Source organism: Rhopalosiphum maidis, chromosome 4, assembly GCF_003676215.2.
Source record: "Rhopalosiphum maidis isolate BTI-1 chromosome 4, ASM367621v3, whole genome shotgun sequence".
Taxonomy (NCBI): Eukaryota; Metazoa; Arthropoda; class Insecta; order Hemiptera; family Aphididae; genus Rhopalosiphum; species Rhopalosiphum maidis.
In genome coordinates this window covers 37,774,697-37,792,670 of record NC_040880.1, presented here as the reverse complement: position 1 = coordinate 37,792,670, position 17,974 = coordinate 37,774,697, and the positions used below count along the sequence as shown (strand labels likewise).

Here is a 17,974-nt window from a genome sequence, read left to right as displayed (position 1 = left end):
GACCAGCAATATTATCACCTTGTCGTTTGCACATATGTTTTATCTTTTATATGTACTTAAATGTTACATAGTACATACTATATAATATTTAGGGAGAAAATTATATTTTGATTCGGCACGTCCGTCCGTTCTGTCGTTATTCATTTTTTTGGAGTACAATCTTTCTTAGTCCCCTGACATTTTTTCATTTCGCTACAACTAGACATTCACAACATCGATCACCATGAGTTACTGGAGGGCCGCTGGATTGAAGTAATAATACTCGCCTATTTAAAGCTGTGTAATTATGCAATTATGCAATGTGTTAAGATATACGGTCCTAATAGGTGTCGGTCCGTATACTATTCGACTTTGCGGGACCCGTTTTCTAAACCTTTCAATGTTAATGGCGAAACCAAAGTTCTATCTTTTTATTTTTATTATTAACCTATATAATTATTTTCCAAGCTCAATTTGTATTAAATCCAATCTCGAGTAAAAGCTCCACATAAACTTATTGTTGTTCAATCTTTTATGTGAACCAGCAGACATGAGATGGATTAAATATATATTTATATAATTAATATCTACATTTATTGTTCTCATTGTTGCATTCAATTGAAAAAATATTTTTGATTTAGAAGAAAATTCATTTGTCAAATGTTTTTATAATTTAACATAACTTTTAACATGTTAATTAAATTCATTTATTTTTTTGATTGTAGCTATGTTAATTATTCCAACATCGCTGCAAAAGTTGTAAGGAGAGTGTTGAAACCAGAACTCCAAGCTAATGCAAGCAAACGTGATGAAACACATGTAAAATTTACCCCATGGGTTAAGGGAAAGCCATCCAGTAAGTTTCAATATTTTTTTTTTTTGTATTAGTAATAAACAATCTATACCTTAGGGCACAATAGGTTTATGTGGTTAGAGTAGAATATATACAAATGAATAATATAATTAAATATTTACTGGCGAATCTTGATGTGAGAAATCATCTACTTATGATACTCATCGATTGAGTTTATTTTTTTTTTTTGTATAATTAAATAACTATAGTGATAGTGCTTCTGCCTTTATATTAACTAAGGGGAGGGAGGTGAACAAACAGGTCACAACAGCAATTTCTTTTTAAATGTCTGGGTGGGTTTCCAGGAATAGTTTTTATTGCAAGATTTGGTTGCTGTTGAAAGTAAGACAATTGTGGAAGCGTTGATAATAATTTGTAGCTTCTTTGTGTACTAATTTTAATTTTAGATCAGAGTGAGTAGTGTGGTTAAAGGCGCAAGAGGGAGCATTGAAAAGTTTTTTGAATGCTATGTTTTGAAAAGTTTGTATTTTATTTATATTTTGTTTTTATTTTTGCATTACCCCATACTAGATACCATATGTTCAGACTGATCTGATTAAAGAATTATATATGAGCAGTTTCATATTAATACTAGTATAATTATTTTAGTTAGGAAATGTTTTGAAAAGGTGTAATCAAAGGTTACGGTTTAGTCGTTTAGTTTTTTTATGCTGAGCCCAGGTTAGTAACACAAATGTTTTAAGTGTATATAAGTGTATACTTTAAAATATTATGTCCAAATAATTGAACATCGTTATTAAATTATTAAATTAAATTAGTTTAAATCTAAAATTCTATCAACATAATATATTATCTATAGTTTTTCTTAATTTCCCCATAGGTTTTAGATGGTCTTTTTTTGACAAAAATACAATTGTTTTCTGGTAATTACTTTTGAACCAAAAAGAGTGTAAAGATTCTGCAGATTTTCATTGATGCTATTAAAATCTAAAATAATGCACATGTTGTAGTAGACTTCTGCCATAAAATATTTCTTTAATTGAAGTGTTAAATTATGAATCGTTAACAAAAAATATTCGAATAAATAACTTTATGAGATAAATAAAACTAATATTGTAGCAGTTTCTTAATATTATAAACTTTATATAAAATTGCAATATTTCAGATGAAAAAGCTTGAACTTATATAAATTAAACAATTGAAAAATTGTTATACATTTTTAGTAAGTTATAGTGTGTTTATAATTTAGCAAATATCAATTTTTGCATGGTCGATTGTTCAAAATATACTAATAATTTAAATAAATTGATTTGTATGCATATAATATAAAGTTTATTATTTGTAATGTAAACAATAGTTATGAAAAACAATACATTTTTATTTGTTTATTATGCTTAATATAAAAATATTAGATAATTTTATACAAATTTTAAGATGAATAATCATTTTTAAATACATTACAGTTCTCATATTATGTATACTTAACAAGTCTACAAAACCTCTATAATCAGAAATTCTTTTTTCAAAAATGTCTTTAATATTTTTCAATTAAAATATTATTTTTATATTTAAGTAAAGAAATATTGATTAATGTAAAAAAAACATTTATTATTGAACTTACAAAACATTATTTTTAAAATTGTGATAAATGATTTCACTATCAATTAATATTTAATCTAAAATTGAATGAATTTAATTTTTAATTTTTTTAGTTATTGATTGTTATAGTTTTTTATATTAATTTGTGTGTAATAATAGCTTGTATTTTTTTTATGAGTTTAGATAATTAACCTAAATCTGTGGTTCTAAATTGTAAAAGTATTTAATTATTTCTTTTTTTCTTTTAGAGCCAGGTCAATAGTCGATTTAACAAAAGTGACACATTCAAAGTTATAAGTAAAATTCATTGTAACATGTTGTTTTAGTTCAACTGAATGTAATTTATTTAATAAACAAACTTACATATTAATTTACATCAGTTATAATTATGTATAATTATAACTATCATTACAAATTAGTGTTTTTTTTTTTTATGTAATAAAGCTGAAAAAATCTTTTTTTAATAAAAATGTAAGATTATAAAATATGAAAATTGTGTTATATTTATTAATTTATTATGATACTTTTCTTTTCATAAACATATATTATTAGTTGACCAAAATTATTGATTTGATAGTTATGATTTTTTTTTCTGTTACAATATTTAAATCTATGTTTTTGGAACTAAAAACTTATTGTATCAACTATCAAAATAAATGGGAAGTTGTCTGAGACTCTCATAGGTATATTTTAAATAGTAAAAATAACATTAATTTAAGCCAAATTTTGATTTTCAAGCTAAACAAATTATTTATCGTTTAATAAATTGAGGATAGTTCTAATAAAGAAGACACATCTAATAAATTGTAATAAAGAATATTGCTGCTGTTTCAAAATTGTTTGTTATTAACATGGTGGTATTTCATACTATGTTATTTTAATTATAAATAATTAAGTCAAATGTTCAACATTTATTAATATATTATTCAGTATGTTAGGACAGTTCTGTGCATATTACGAGATACCCACCAAATTTGTATCCTAATTTGGTGATACAGAAGAAACTTGTTTAACCATCACTGTTATCTGTCATTGGTCAACGTCAAAAAAAAAAGTTAATGATGTGATCATTGAAATTTTGAATGATGATCAAATTATTTTTAATGTCATTGCCGTTGACAAATAAGTTGATGACGACTTTAAAGATTCAATGCTTCACTTAAGACCACCAACTAGACACACAGAAGCAGAAGCAATGTTATTAAAATGGATTGATCGGTTTGAGATACAAGAAGAGGTAAATGCAACATAGGTCTTAATTCTTTGTAAAAATCTAAAATACGAAAATGTGGCCCTTCAAAAAGCTTGAGCCTCAAAGAAGAAAAAAAACAGAAGATGATAGATTATTTTGTTTAATATTTTTTTAGTATGGTACTATTTTCGTCTCCAAATTACATTGTAAAATATTTACGTTTATTGAAAAAGTATGTTTTGTATTTCAGTTAACCGCCATTGTCTTGGTCCCGACAGAGACGGTTAAAAGAGTATCTACTGTACATGCTTATTAGTAAGTAATAATATATTGAAGAATTCAAAAATATAAATAAAAACTCGTCCTAAAAATGTATATTAACAAGTATACAAAGGTAGGATATAAATAAAAAATAAATTATTAATACAAGGAGTAGTGGTGCCTCTCTTGTTCAACTGTACACATCAGACCAATCCACCACCACTGGTGATTTCACCGATGATAAAGCCATCTTAGCACACCACCATGAGGCATCCAAGATCCAACTATCAAAACCCACCTTTTAATATGCTCTCGGCGTAATAAAAAGAGTGGGGATTCAAACTTAAAGAGTTAAAATTCATCCACTGCCAATAACACTCGTCTCAGAACCTAACCTATCACACTCTACAACCAACCTCTCCCAAATTTCCAAAATGTTTGTTACCTAGATCACTGTTTCACATCGGCTGTCCATATATACTACAAACTAATATTTCTTAACAATATTGTCAAGAACAGCTTTGCCCCCTCCTTTCGTCTAAACATGTCACTTTACATTAGTGGTGCACAACCTTTCTTAATCCACAACCCACAAAAATGATTTATTTAGATGATACAATCCACCCTCCCTTTCTACCAATATTATGTAAGTGTATAATATATAGTTACTTACTAATCTTATGTATACAATTTTATTCATATAAATTAAATTGTTGATTATAGGTTATTTATTAAATTATTGACAACACTCAGATAGCGCAAAGCTGATTTACATAACAAATTCTTATCTACAAACTATTCCTCAAATTCATCTAATCCTACGGAATTCAACCCTGGCTGAAAGCCAGTCTCAAAAATAAATAAAATCTAAATGCCTCTGACAGATAACTAAAGCTCCTTAATGTATTTTGAATGGTATTCTCCACAAGGACTTCCTTATTCTGACAGTCGAAAACATCGCTAAAATTCTATACAAACGTTTCCACTTTAAACTAGCAAATCACCAAAACGCCCTAATAAAAAAAACCTCTCTTCCCGAACAATTCCATGTGACCCTAGCTGATGTTGACTTATTAGTCAAATAGTTGACTAACCACTACTACCCACTCAATAAAGTACTATTATTGAATAGTTTCTTAGATCAAGCTAACTAAGCACTCTTATGTTTCCCTTCATCTATTGTGCTTATTGTAAAAATCTTTTATACAGATTGTGCGCGCTAAAATAAATATGACAAAAAAAAATTATATATAAAATATTGTCTTTTATTTTGGGTTACTGCCCGTTTAAATATAAATATTTAACTCTAATAATAAACCAATAAATTATATATGTAATAAAACTATAGTTGAAAATTTGGCAACATCAATAAATATTTCCAAAAAAAAGCATATAACAATTAATTAAAGTAACTAATAAATATCTTGATCAATTTAAAATTTAGTTGTTTGATTTAAGAGTACCATCATCATTTAATAAATGGTCATTGACACATCTTGGACCACTACCTAATTTAGTGACCATGATGTACTTCAAAAGATCTTTATCTTTGGGTTTAAATCCATATGGTTTTACCTGAAACAAATAACAAAATAGGAATTAAATAATTGAACAAATCATTATAACTCACTGAATAACAAACTTTATACGGTAGTGTTGACACAATTCCTCGTAAATATGAAGAATCAGGTTGTTTTGATGGAAAAACATTAACTAATTCTGACATAAATAAATTCAGATCATTTTGCTGAATAAATAAAAAAGCATTTGGGCCAGCATCAAATGTATAAGAAACCTAAAATAGTAAAAAAACCATAAAAGTACACTGACAAGAACTTAAACATCATAAAAAAGAGTCATATACTTTGATTTGGCCAACAGCTTCATTATAATCATGAACAAAAGATATTATATCATGTGATACTTGATTTAAATAAACACAAGGAGGATATGTATCTAAACAAACTGCATGAAATTGGTTACTATCTCGCATTGTAATTTCAGCAAATTTTTCAAAATTTTTATCTGTTATGGCCTAAAACAAAAATATAGCATTCATGCATCTATTATATAGTGTTTCAGAAATAATTATACTTGAATGATTTCTTTTGTTCTTTCAGGTACACACTTTTGAACTCTGTATTTAAGTAATTCACTTGTTTTTACTGCTTGTTTCATTCCTACAGTACTACTAGTTTTTTTTTGAGAATCATTAACCTAATAAACAATATGAATTATAATTTCAAAAAAGAGTTTATATTAGTCTGTCCAGCAAGAGAATGCGCCGATTCTGTACAAACCTCCACATCACCATACTATCAAAACTGGTTTGTTTATGGCTGGTATCATTGGGGAATGTGCAGAAAAACTGATTTTGGTCGGTTTGTGGCACATTCTCTCGCCGGACAGAGTATAGTGCTACATTAATGTTGTGATACATTTTGAAACAATGAGTATATTATTGAATTCCAAAAACTATTTGGTATTAAGTAACGTTAAGACTGTATTTACTTCTAGATTTAATTTTCTACCAATTAATAAAAACTTAAATTTTAAAGTATAACTCAATAGTTTGTCATCAAAAAAATATTGTTAAATTAATATATTTCACTTAGAATGTATAACAACATTATTGTAATCAAAAATTGTAACCTTCAATGGTAGCATAGTTAAAATTAATAGATATAAAGACCTATTTTACCACTAGTATGATAATTCTCATTTCTGGCCAATGCATATCTGCAGCGATTTGAACTGCAGTAGAATCTGAACCCTGATCATCAATACCAGCCTTCCAATGAACAAATCCTCCATAAATGCTTCTACATGCACTTCCACTACCTTGTCTTGCTATAGATGGAAGATCTTCATCAACCAAGCCAAAAGCGTTAGCTAATGTGAATACTGTTAAAAATATTTTCAAAGAAAAAAAAATCAAAATAATTATACATTTTTAAATATTTAATTGATATGATTTTAGAAAATTTTCAAACCAAGACATGCATAACCAGCTGCTGATGAAGCTAGTCCTGCTGCAGTAGGAAAATTATTTTCAGAACAAACCCTTATATTCCATTTAGCTTCTTGACTATTTTCACCTTTTCGTATTTTGATCAAATTTCTTACTAAAAAAAATATATATATACACACATTTATTTTGAATCTTTAATTTTTTTTTTAACGAATGTTTATCAATAATTTCATTATTTATAGTAAATGTATAAATAAAAAATATTAAGAGCTATTTTTTATAAAAATATAGCATTTCTATTGATAAATGGTACAATTTAATATTTTGAGTAAACACAAAACAATGTATAACCCTACAAACAAATAATATAAATAATTCATTACTCGGCTCAGAATTTAAAAATATGGATGTAACAAATTTATAAGAAAAACTAAAAATGGTTTTAAAACTAAATAGAACTTATAATATAATATAAAAAAGTAATGAATACATTTTAAATTGATGTTATTAGAATATAGTCTTACTTAAATGAAAGCACTTTTTTAGACGTTCGTTTCTTTCAATGGGCATAATCCTGAAATGTTATAATCAATTAGGTCGTTAAGGATCAAATATATATTATATATATATTTTATTGAAATAAACATAATAGAATTACTTATGAATATAAATATGGTAGTCCTATTTTGATATTATGATTTACTTATAATTCCAATTAAATTTAAATGTGATAAATTCAATAGCAGTAGTGCTGTACACATAATTATTTTAATTATATAAATAATGGCCAATTCACGTTTATAAATAATTAATAAATATTAATTACTAGTCTATCATACATTTTTTTTAAAAGCAATTCAATTGGGGTTATTAATAAAAAAAAATATTTATTAAATGTTTCTCATAATTAACTAAATATATAAAACTAATGATTAAATTTTAACTATTAATTATATTTAATTGCAATTGAGTGTACGTATTAATAGAAGAAAATAATATAATCCATAACTCATATGTTATTTAATTACATCAATTAAATGGTTCCTTTTAGTTATACACATTGATTTCTATTTAGACATAAACCCAACAGTACAATGTACAAATATATTATATAATTTATTTATTATTTATTTTTAAATATTAATAACCCACAAATCATAAAATATTACTGAAATAAATACATTTAAATTAATGCAAATATTTAAATACAACATTATTTTAAATGATGTAAGGTAGATAACATTTTATATAATAATTAGTCTCATCATTCAATGTATTACTTGAACTGAATACAATTATTAATGAAATTGATTAATGTTAATGTTGTAGAAAATGTAAATAAATATTGTTATATAAAAAGGATTTTATAATGTTATATAATAAAAAAAACTGATAGTTAAAATAACTGTTTTTAGTTCAGAAAAAAATAAATTAAATTTATGGATTAGAAATATTTATTAATCCACAGTTCAGTTATGCTAATAAAAAAAACAAATACCTTTATAAATGCATAATAACTCTCTTCACTATTTTTAATATTATTATTATCGTATGGTATAATATGCAAGCATTACAAACTAGATACAGATATATATAAATAATTCACATAAAAATAAAGCAATATTAAACTTTCAAATTAATGTTATGGGTAACTTTTCCATGCTGTCAATTAGTCAAGTAGTCTAAAGTTGGATGTCAAGTGTCTTTATTCATTTTACCGCGTTGTCGGTTTCACTATTGTTATGATAATTATACTTCATATTATATTATAAAATACATATTTTGAATAAATAAGATAATATATTATAATAGTCAAAGGGAATCTATCAATAGACTAAGCAAATCTTACAAGTGAATCAAGATCAGTAGCAGATTTATGCCATTTAAAATATCCATTGTTATTCAATATGACTAGTTCAACATGTCACTGGCCTCAATTTAGAAATTAATATAACCACTTTAAAGAGTAATTATTAAAAAATCAAGTCACTTACTGTCCATTTAGCCAAACGCTGTCTTCATCTATCGACGGTCCTGCAATAACAGATGTTTTAGCATGCATCTGGAAAAAAAATAGATTTTTAAATGAAGTTCAACAATTCTTAAAATAGAAGATATAGACTTATTCCCTTTTCTTCTTGTTGTAAATTTAGATGTTATTGAAAATAATTACTATAATAAATTATAAACTAGATTTTGAAGTCTATTCAGACAATATTCAAGATAAAAGGTATTTACTAACAGCCCATAAATAATTTTGCTCATTTTTTTAAATATGTTTTGTCAAATGATCCAGTGGGTCGTCAAAAAAATTTGCTTCTTATAAAAATAAAATGAATTTGATCATTTTGTCTACAAATACAGTTTAGAATGATAATTTAAATCATTTATTTCAAAGGCTCAGTAAATTAGCAAAAATAATGGCCTTGTTGTTTTTGAGTAATATAGTACAAGTATAAGTGTTTAGTAGAAACTCACTTGATCGCAGTCCAATGTTAGACTGACAGAATCGTTCAGGGGCAATATCAAATGTTCGTCTCTTTTGCCCCCTGGAAACAGGAAAAAAAAACAAAATAATAAATATAATATTTGAGCAGGATTGAATTATAAGTGGAAAAGCGCGGGAACTCACAGTATTTTATGGCGGCTATGTTGACGGGTGCTACGCACGTCACGACTTTATCCATAACAATTCGAAAGAATAACGACCGAAGAAATAACGAGCCTTTGTGGCGTCCGGCGTAGTCACGAAGACGTTAGGAAAATTGGTAAATTAAGTATCGTATACACGCCACGTTGCTGTTTGTTTCGAACTTGGACAATGCGTTAGATGACCGAGCAACGATCAAGCAACAACTAACGGTCGAGCATGTCGGTCCAGTCGTACTTATACTACGAAATGCGAGTACGGTGACCGGGTTGTGGCGGTGAGGACGTGTACAGTGTGCATTCGGCACCTGGTGGTATAACCGTTAACCGTGTAAATGGAAGATTGACGTTGTTACTCACTCATCCACTCCATCGTCCTCACTCCACACTTCGACTTCGGCAATCCGAAGACTCCGTTTGGGGGGGAACGCGGTAGGGGACGGACGGTCGGGTTCAGCCGCGCGCCCATTCTGCTTGTAGAAAAACACGGCAGCCAGCGGACCAATGGCCGGGGGCCGGGCGGTTTCGGCGATTGACCTTGAATCATTCGCGCCGGGGCACACACATGGTACTGGCCCACGATTTATTATCATCGAGTAAACACTCTTTGTTTACGTCACCTTCACACTGTGTCCGCGATGCATGCGCGCCGCCCGGATGGCTGATGCCTGATGATAACATCAGCTGAAACTCTTGAGTCTTGTTTTTTTTTTTGTTTTACTATAGGAAGTTTTTTTTCAACTGTTATTATTATTATTATTATTTTAACGATGAATCATCAACCGTACTTATATTTAATCTTTTTTCTATGATAGATAAATATATGTATATATATTATGTGCTATAGTTGTGTCTATGAAACGTACAAAACATTAAACAATTATCTCGATACATAGTGCGTAATGTAATACTGTATACAAACGCACACGTACATACAATACTAAACGTAAACCAGATACGCACACTTACACGCGCGCGCGTTTTATCGTTTTCCGCATTTAATAATATGTATTTTTATTGTTGTTGACGTATATAATATTGAACACGCATACACACGAGCGGGCGGGCGCGCGCGCGGTCGGTTAGCACTCTACAACGTTAATGGCGCACTTGACTTTAGTCTGTTCCAACGGAGTCAATAATGTTTTTTGATTTGAACCGCGGCAATCGCTGCTCGTTGCACGAGAATAGAATTCAATAATATTTTGACCATAGATAGCCGTCGCAGCGTGCTGTGCACCGGAGTCAGGCAATCGTCTACACGACTATCGGATGGACGAACTTGAATAATACCGACGATTTACCATTTAGCAACAATTAATTAAAGTGACGATTTTTTGAATTTTATTTTTCGTATCCCTCCTCCTACCGTTGTCGTCATTTTTGTCGTCGCTGTTTTCATGGGTGCGTTCCATTGTAAATCGTGTCATAACGGCGAGAATGTTACGAACATATTCGGTCAGCACGGCGCGGACGGCAGCGAACGGAGACGGTTCATATTTGGCAGGCGACGTAGCCGCAGCGGTTCGGTCAGACAGACCGATTCGCTTGTGCTACAAACCTTGAGCATTATCAAGAACTTGGGACTTATTGAGAAGTAAGCATTTTCCGTGCAACCTAGGTTTATGTTTTAGAAATTATGTATCTATAGACTATAATTTTCTCACAATAGACTAATATTATACTATACCATTATATAAGTCTATATTTATTGTTTTAGATTCTGTAAGATATACATTTTTTGTAAAAATTTTTAAAATCATCAATCAACTGTAATAATTAGGTACATATAACATATTTATCATCTTTAACTGTGCAACTATTTAACAATTTTTATAATTTTCCAACAATATAAAAAATTTGAAGATCAGTGCAAAATCTAAGTACATCTAGGCCAGATACTAAAGCTGGAATAATCATAATATAAGAATTGACAACCCTTATGATTTTCTTCATATAAAAAATTTTAATAATTACATAGTAATTTTAAATATCTACTATATAATTAATACTATACTTAAAAGTTAATTTATATTATGTACATTTATTTTGTTACATCCATGAAAATATATTATAAGCAAATGCTTAATCTTATATGAACACAGTCTTATAACTCAACAAAATAAAATATAAAAACTAGAAAGACAAAGATCAATCTAAAAATATGTACATTAGAATGGTTATTATTTAAAAAATCCAGTGACTGAACTATAACTTAAAAAAAAAACTGAAATGCATCATAAGGTCAATTTTTAAAGATTACAATACACAATACAGTACCTACCGATTTTTTCTTTAAAATATAATGTACAATTAAATTACAAATTTATTATCCAAATACAGATATAATGATAAAAGAGTATATATTTTCATTTAAAATATTAGGTATAATAATACCTATTAGGTACTAAAAAAAGTTAACTTATCAATTGTATGTAGAAGATGCCCTGTGATAACCACATATTTTTTCTGTAGGGTTTCATAAAAAATTATTAATGTTACTCAATTTTTTTTTATGTAATTAACCTTCTTAACCTTACATTAATTTTATTTTTGCTTGCAATATTATTTTCAATAAATACCTTCTTTCCATTTAACTTTAAAAAATAAATAGCTTTTCATTATGTAATCATAACAAAAAAAAAATCTAAATAATTATAATTAAATGTTAATTTCAGTAGATTTTACTACAAATATTGATTTTCATTTTCTTTATACTTTTATTTTTAAAAGTTTAAAAGGCCTTAAATGGTAATGGTTTAATTAATTTTTTTAAATATTAAGTTTTTAGTTTCCTATTACATACCTACCTACTTAATTGTTTTGTAATTATTTTAATCTTTCTATTAAAAATATGCTAATGTACTTAAATTGATTAATTATTATCACCTATTTCATTTATCTAATATGTTACTGTTAATACATTATTTAATTGCTTAAAGTTTATATTAAAAATGTTAACTGACTTAAATATTTATGCGATCATAGACATACTAAGTATTTTACTAATATTATGAGTTATAATCAACATTTTACTTTTGGAATGTAGGATATTAGTCTGCTTATTAGCTACAAAACGATTAGCTTATTTTATAATCACACTTCATGGCATTTAATGAGATTAAAACTAAATCTATTTCAAATGTAAACAAAATATTTTAAACATAACATTTCAGTTATAATTTAAAAAAAAATTTTTTAGTTTGTTTTCTGAATATAAAACATGCTTTATTTTGTTTCGTGAATAATTGTTTTTCATAAAGTTCAAACATTAATTATACCTACTATCTAAAATGTATTTTTAATTACCTACGGTAAATATATTATAATGTCTTTATAAATGTAAAATGTATAATTTGAATATTTTTAAGAAATTAAAAAACTTCATATTATACTTGATAGAAATTTGGATTTATTTAATATCTTTAATCAGTACATAACAAAAATTATTCCTTTGAATATAATTAATATTGTCATAAATAATCAAAAATATTAAACCATTTACATTATTGCTTAAATATCAACCCAACACCTGTTGTTCGGTATTATCTTTGAAATATATTCTAAAAAAAACGTAGTTGATTAGTAATATTAACGGTGAATTGAGACAAACATAGGTACTTTTCGGTTATTGTACTTCAACGGATGGCGGCTGAGAAATATGGATTCCGTTATCCTACTCTGTGCAGAACTTCTATTATATTATATTTATAATACCAAATAAAATGAAAGTCTTTTTATGAAGGAGGTATGAATTTTTTAACCATGTCTAATTATTTTTGGTATTTTATAAATTTATTATAATAAAGAATATTATTACTATTATTTTGTTATATTTTGTATCATACAGCACAGTGTACGATCACGGAAACCATATTTCCCGGCTGTCGCTGGCTGTTGAAGTACGATAACCAAAAAGTATATAAAAAAATTAAAAACAGTTGTAATTTGATAAAAAATTCCTTAGAAAAATTCAAAGGCTAAATCGTTATTTATTTGTCTAATCTTTGCTTCCAATGCTTCGATTCAATTAGGCAATTAAGTAGTGATAAGAATAATTGAGAAAAATTACTTAAAATACTGATTGTTTTGAAAGTTCTTGTGTGATTTTTTCAATATTGAAATCAGTTGAATTAATTGAATGAAAAATTATTTGGCGTGTGATTCTCTCAAAATTAAATAGCTATACTATATGTCTTAACTCTAAAACATAAACCAGTCAAATGCAAATTAGTAATACCAGGCTATTATAATATACCTAAAAAGATTAATAACATATCTTACCTCTCATATTCAATTACTTTTTTCACATTTCTCACTTATAGTTTTGAAATATTTGCAATTTAATATTTCATAATAACTTATTTAAAAAAAAAAAACACTAGGTAGTTTAAAAGTAAAGGGGGCTCACAGCAAAAGTATTTTTCTATTCTAATTTATTTGTTACTTTAAAATTATAAAATCATTTTTAAAATAAAGAAAAATGAATCAAAAATATGGTTCAAACTTGATGAAATTGATATCAAAAACATTCCAATCAGACTATTTTTTAATCATATTTAATATTACAGTGGTACTGAAGCTCCAGAAGCCTTGCGAAAGTTACATTGGGTTGCTGATGATGGCGATGGTTGGATTCAAGTGGTATTGTCTATGATTCATGTCATTCCCCTTGATGATCCACTAAGTCCAGCTCTTATAACTGTTATTCTTGACGATTGCCCTCTACCAGACAAAGTAAAAACAAAATAATTACATTTTTCAAATTTTATTTAAAAATATATTAATTTAGTTTAGATTGTATAATTTGTTAAATTTTTATTTTGTTTATTATAGGACACTGTAATGAAATTATCACAAATGTTAGATTTGTCAAATAAAACTCCTAAACGTAAAACAGTTGACCAACATCGTAACATTTGTGTAATATTAGGGATACTTGCTGACAAGTTACCCGGACCTTTAAGTATTGCTTTATTAACTAAAGATACATTGACTTATCTTTTCAATAATATGGTGAGTAATACTAAAAAACATCAACATTAATTATTAAATTATGTATATAGAAAGAATTGTTAAATATTTAGTGAATATTGTTTTCAGGATTTACAAGTACATCCATCAATTATATTATTTTCATTAATTGCACTTGAAAAATTTGCGCAAATAAGTAAGTGTTTCTGTTTTTACTGTTTCTGTCATTTATAAATCTGTTATATTTATTCATAGGAGAAAACAGATTTACAATTGAAACTTTTATGAAGACTGGACCTATGGCTATGTTGTCAATATTTGAAAGGTTGACAGGTTCTGATCAACCATTTTATGCTCAAGTCGGGTTTTGTGCTGAATGGCTACTAGATAACATATGTAAAACTCAGATATAATCTTTATATTTATTTTAATAAAATAATATTTTATAATGGTTTTTAATTAGTTGTGGATGATGAAAGGACATCATCATATTTAAATATTTCTATGGATGGTGTGAATGCCATATTAAATCAAGAAGATGCTAGCGAGTATTTAAAACTGGGTCCTTCTGGTTTAGAAGTATAAACATAGTTTAAATAACTACATTCTTAATCTAAAAAACTCATATTTTTTTTATACCTAACTAGGCTAGATGTGATGCTTGTAGTTTTGAAAGTGTTCGCTGTACATTCCAAATCGACAAAGGCACATGGTATTATGAAGTAACAATATTAACTTCTGGTGTTATGCAAATTGGATGGTCAACTAGAAATTCAAAATTTGTTAATCATGTAAATAAATATATTTCATTACGTTTATTATCAAATTAATATAAATACAATCATTTTAGGAAGGTTATGGTATAGGTGATGATGAATATTCAGTAGCTTACGATGGTTGCAGACAACTAGTATGGCATGGTGCTCGATGTACAAGTTGTGTATCTGGAAGGCCATGGCGAGAAGGTGACACAGTTGGTTGCTTATTACAAGTGGAAAAACCATCTCCAACTGCAACATTCTACCTAAATGGTCAAATTGTAGCATTTAATGATAAAATATTTCAATATGCTAAGTATGAGGATAACTCTTATTTACACTATATGTATTTAAAAATAAATATAATTTTTATGCATTATAGGTCAGAGTTTTTTGCCGCTGCCAGCTTTATGACATTCCAACAAAGTCGTTTTAACTTTGGTAGCAAACCATTCAAGTATCCACCCAAAGGGGTTAAATTCAGTATCATGAATGATCATGGACAATTGGATGAAAAAGAAAAAACAATTTTACCAAAGTAAGTATCTAATTAAAAAATAATTTCAGAAATAAATACTATTTTATTATTTATTTTTTAGACAAATGAGACTAGGATTATTAGGTTTGTTGGGCAAGCAGACAGCTGATGAAGATTCGTGTACAATTTGTTTTGATCATAAAGCTGATGTTATATTATACCCTTGTAAACATGAGTAAGTACTTAACATTAATTTTTTTTATTATATCTTAATTAGTTATAGTTTTTTTTGACAAATTATGTTTTTAATTAATTTTTTGTTCATTTTAACCTCATATTCTTAAACTATCAATTCTAAATTTGTTATTCATATTAGAGTTTTACAAAGTCAGATAACCTATCCACTTTCGAAGTGTATTATTATTGGTTTGTCTGATTTTATGTTTGTATTACACTCAATGTTGTACGGACGATTGACCCCTGTTATAATTTATAATCGAAAAATATAAGTCATGATATATTCTAAAACTATTTGCTAAAATTAGTTAGTCTAACTAATAATTTATTACCAGCCTAAATGCGTCTTATCTTACATGTTTAAAAATGCTCTGAAGCTGCTGTTTCAGCATAACTGTGTATATTAGTGACACTAATTGATATTTTCAATTTTTTAAATATATTACACTAAAAAAAAATTGGCTTGGGACTAATTATCTGTTTACTGTTTAGACTAGATCTAAAATCTGTTCAGATTGAAGCATAAAGAATAAATAATTAATATTTTGTAGGTAACATTTATTTTATTTTCAGAACAAAAAAAGTACAATTAACTCAATTTTATAATGTACTTTGATAAGTATGATCTTTATTTAGATAAAAAAAAAAAATAGTTATATTTATTTGCTATTGCATAATTAAGACAAGATGAATTTGTTTTCAATAAAATAAATTTAATTGATTGATTTTAATGTAAAATTAATAATAATTATATCTCTGCATCCAAATCCCTATTATAGTTAATATCATAAATAAAATAGAAATTAAATAATAATAGTCATAAATATAAAATTTCAATATTTTAAAAATAGAATTTGTATTTCATCAATTTTGAAGAGGATGCCACATATATAATGCATCCATATGTGTTTTCTCCGTCTTGAATATGTACAACATAACCAATTGGTATTCAGTGGAACCATTATGTGTTGTTAACTAATATTAGAGTGAATTTTCCTATTATCAAGGCTAAAAGTTGGAACATTATCATTTATGAGTAATGAAGTAATGGATTTTTTAATTTTTTGAACTAGATTTGAGCACTTTCAATTTGTTATACTTTATATACTCATATCTGAAAAGTAAGATAAAAAAATTGTTAAAAAAAATAAAAATCTAACGCTATATTACTCATAAATCATAAATCAAGTGTTATTAATGTGTGTCTCCTTTCACAAAAAATATTACAATTTTATATTTATTACTTTTAGCCTATTTTATTAATACATTAAATGGTATTGAGATCAAGCGCTTGGTCAGGTCAGATATAGGTTCAAATTTCTATGACTTTTAGGAGGGGTTTGTACACTCGTAGTTTATATAACAACTATTTAAAATTACAGGTTATTATTATTACCCAGTAAATTAATACATATGTATATATATGATATTTAAGACATTTAAACTTTATTCTAGAGTAGTACTAATATGACTATAAAGTAATTGTCATGTATGTATTAGAACATTTTTACTGTAGAAGTGCAAATAACTATTTCTTCATTTAATTTTGTTTGTTTCAGAGGTTACTGTGAAAATTGTGCACAGCAGTTAACACTATGTCCAGTTTGTCGTCAACTAATCGACAGATTTCAGGAAAGTATTCCTGTAACAGCCACAGTAATAGCCCTAGTCAGTTAATCTTGATGTGATCTCTTCCATTTTTTACAAATTATTATATATGGTTATGTAAATTTATACAGGGTGTTATATTCTTTGTTTTTCTGTTATCTCATTTTTACTAACACAGAAACATGGGAAAACACATTGGGTAACCCTGTATACATTACATATAACATTCTTTTATATTATAAGTCTATAAACTTTGTGTACATTAAACATATAATGATGTCTTATAAAATCACATTCTTTCAAATTATTGAATTAATATATTTTTCTTTATTTTAATAATTGATCTTATGTAGTTGTTAATTAAACTAAATAAAAGGAAATAACCATTCAGTAGGAGCATAGATTGGTCAATAATAAAAACATTAAAATATTATATTGCAAAAATAAAATGTTA

General features: G+C 26.9%; 3 protein-coding genes across 4 annotated transcripts; 2 read left to right on the top strand and 1 right to left on the bottom strand.

Annotated features, from left to right (window-relative positions):
* The first annotated feature begins 60 nt into the window (after positions 1-60).
* LOC113550152 (protein stunted-like) lies at positions 61-2,881 on the top strand. 2 transcript variants are annotated; one of them, XM_026951835.1, is made up of 4 exons: positions 61-252; positions 705-835; positions 1,959-2,015; positions 2,641-2,807. In XM_026951835.1, exons 1-3 carry the CDS (start codon positions 224-226, stop codon positions 1,970-1,972), a joined length of 174 nt encoding a protein of 57 aa, XP_026807636.1. In that variant the 5' UTR covers positions 61-223; the 3' UTR covers positions 1,973-2,015; positions 2,641-2,807. The 2 variants fall into 2 exon arrangements, with proteins under 2 accessions (XP_026807636.1, XP_026807635.1); XM_026951834.1 differs by lacking the exon at positions 1,959-2,015 and having other exon boundaries at positions 64-252; positions 2,641-2,881.
* A 2,299-nt stretch (positions 2,882-5,180) lies between these two features.
* On the bottom strand, positions 5,181-10,044 carry LOC113557986 (diphosphomevalonate decarboxylase-like). The gene is made up of 10 exons (XM_026963521.1): positions 9,449-10,044; positions 9,295-9,365; positions 8,811-8,878; positions 7,341-7,390; positions 6,839-6,970; positions 6,547-6,749; positions 5,940-6,062; positions 5,710-5,880; positions 5,488-5,640; positions 5,181-5,420 (listed from the first exon to the last, which is right to left on the bottom strand). Exons 1-10 carry the CDS (start codon positions 9,501-9,503, stop codon positions 5,286-5,288), a joined length of 1,161 nt encoding a protein of 386 aa, XP_026819322.1. The 5' UTR covers positions 9,504-10,044; the 3' UTR covers positions 5,181-5,285.
* Positions 10,045-10,186: 142 nt separating this feature from the next.
* On the top strand, positions 10,187-17,832 carry LOC113557977 (RING finger and SPRY domain-containing protein 1-like). The gene is made up of 11 exons (XM_026963515.1): positions 10,187-11,062; positions 14,037-14,202; positions 14,302-14,481; positions 14,569-14,635; positions 14,695-14,835; positions 14,903-15,018; positions 15,087-15,230; positions 15,290-15,513; positions 15,580-15,735; positions 15,797-15,910; positions 17,472-17,832. The coding sequence occupies exons 1-11, from the start codon at positions 10,866-10,868 to the stop codon at positions 17,587-17,589; spliced, it is 1,623 nt and encodes a 540-aa protein (XP_026819316.1). The 5' UTR covers positions 10,187-10,865; the 3' UTR covers positions 17,590-17,832.
* The last annotated feature ends 142 nt before the right edge of the window (positions 17,833-17,974 follow it).

Coding starts and splice junctions, on each gene's coding strand:
- LOC113557986 (XM_026963521.1), bottom strand. CDS start 9,503: ATGGATAAAGTCGTGACGTGCGTAGCACCCGTCAACATAGCCGCCATA. Junction 8,879..9,294: donor TAACATTGGACTGCGATCAA/GTGAGTTTCTAC, acceptor TTTTTTTTCCAG/ATGCATGCTAAAACATCTGT. Junction 7,391..8,810: donor AGCGTTTGGCTAAATGGACA/GTAAGTGACTTG, acceptor ATAACATTTCAG/GATTATGCCCATTGAAAGAA.
- LOC113550152 (XM_026951834.1), top strand. CDS start 224: ATGAGTTACTGGAGGGCCGCTGGATTGAA. Junction 253..704: donor TGGAGGGCCGCTGGATTGAA/GTAATAATACTC, acceptor TTTTGATTGTAG/CTATGTTAATTATTCCAACA.
- LOC113557977 (XM_026963515.1), top strand. CDS start 10,866: ATGGGTGCGTTCCATTGTAAATCGTGTCATAACGGCGAGAATGTTACG. Junction 14,836..14,902: donor ATGGCTACTAGATAACATAT/GTAAAACTCAGA, acceptor GTTTTTAATTAG/TTGTGGATGATGAAAGGACA. Junction 15,736..15,796: donor GAAAAAACAATTTTACCAAA/GTAAGTATCTAA, acceptor TTTATTTTTTAG/ACAAATGAGACTAGGATTAT.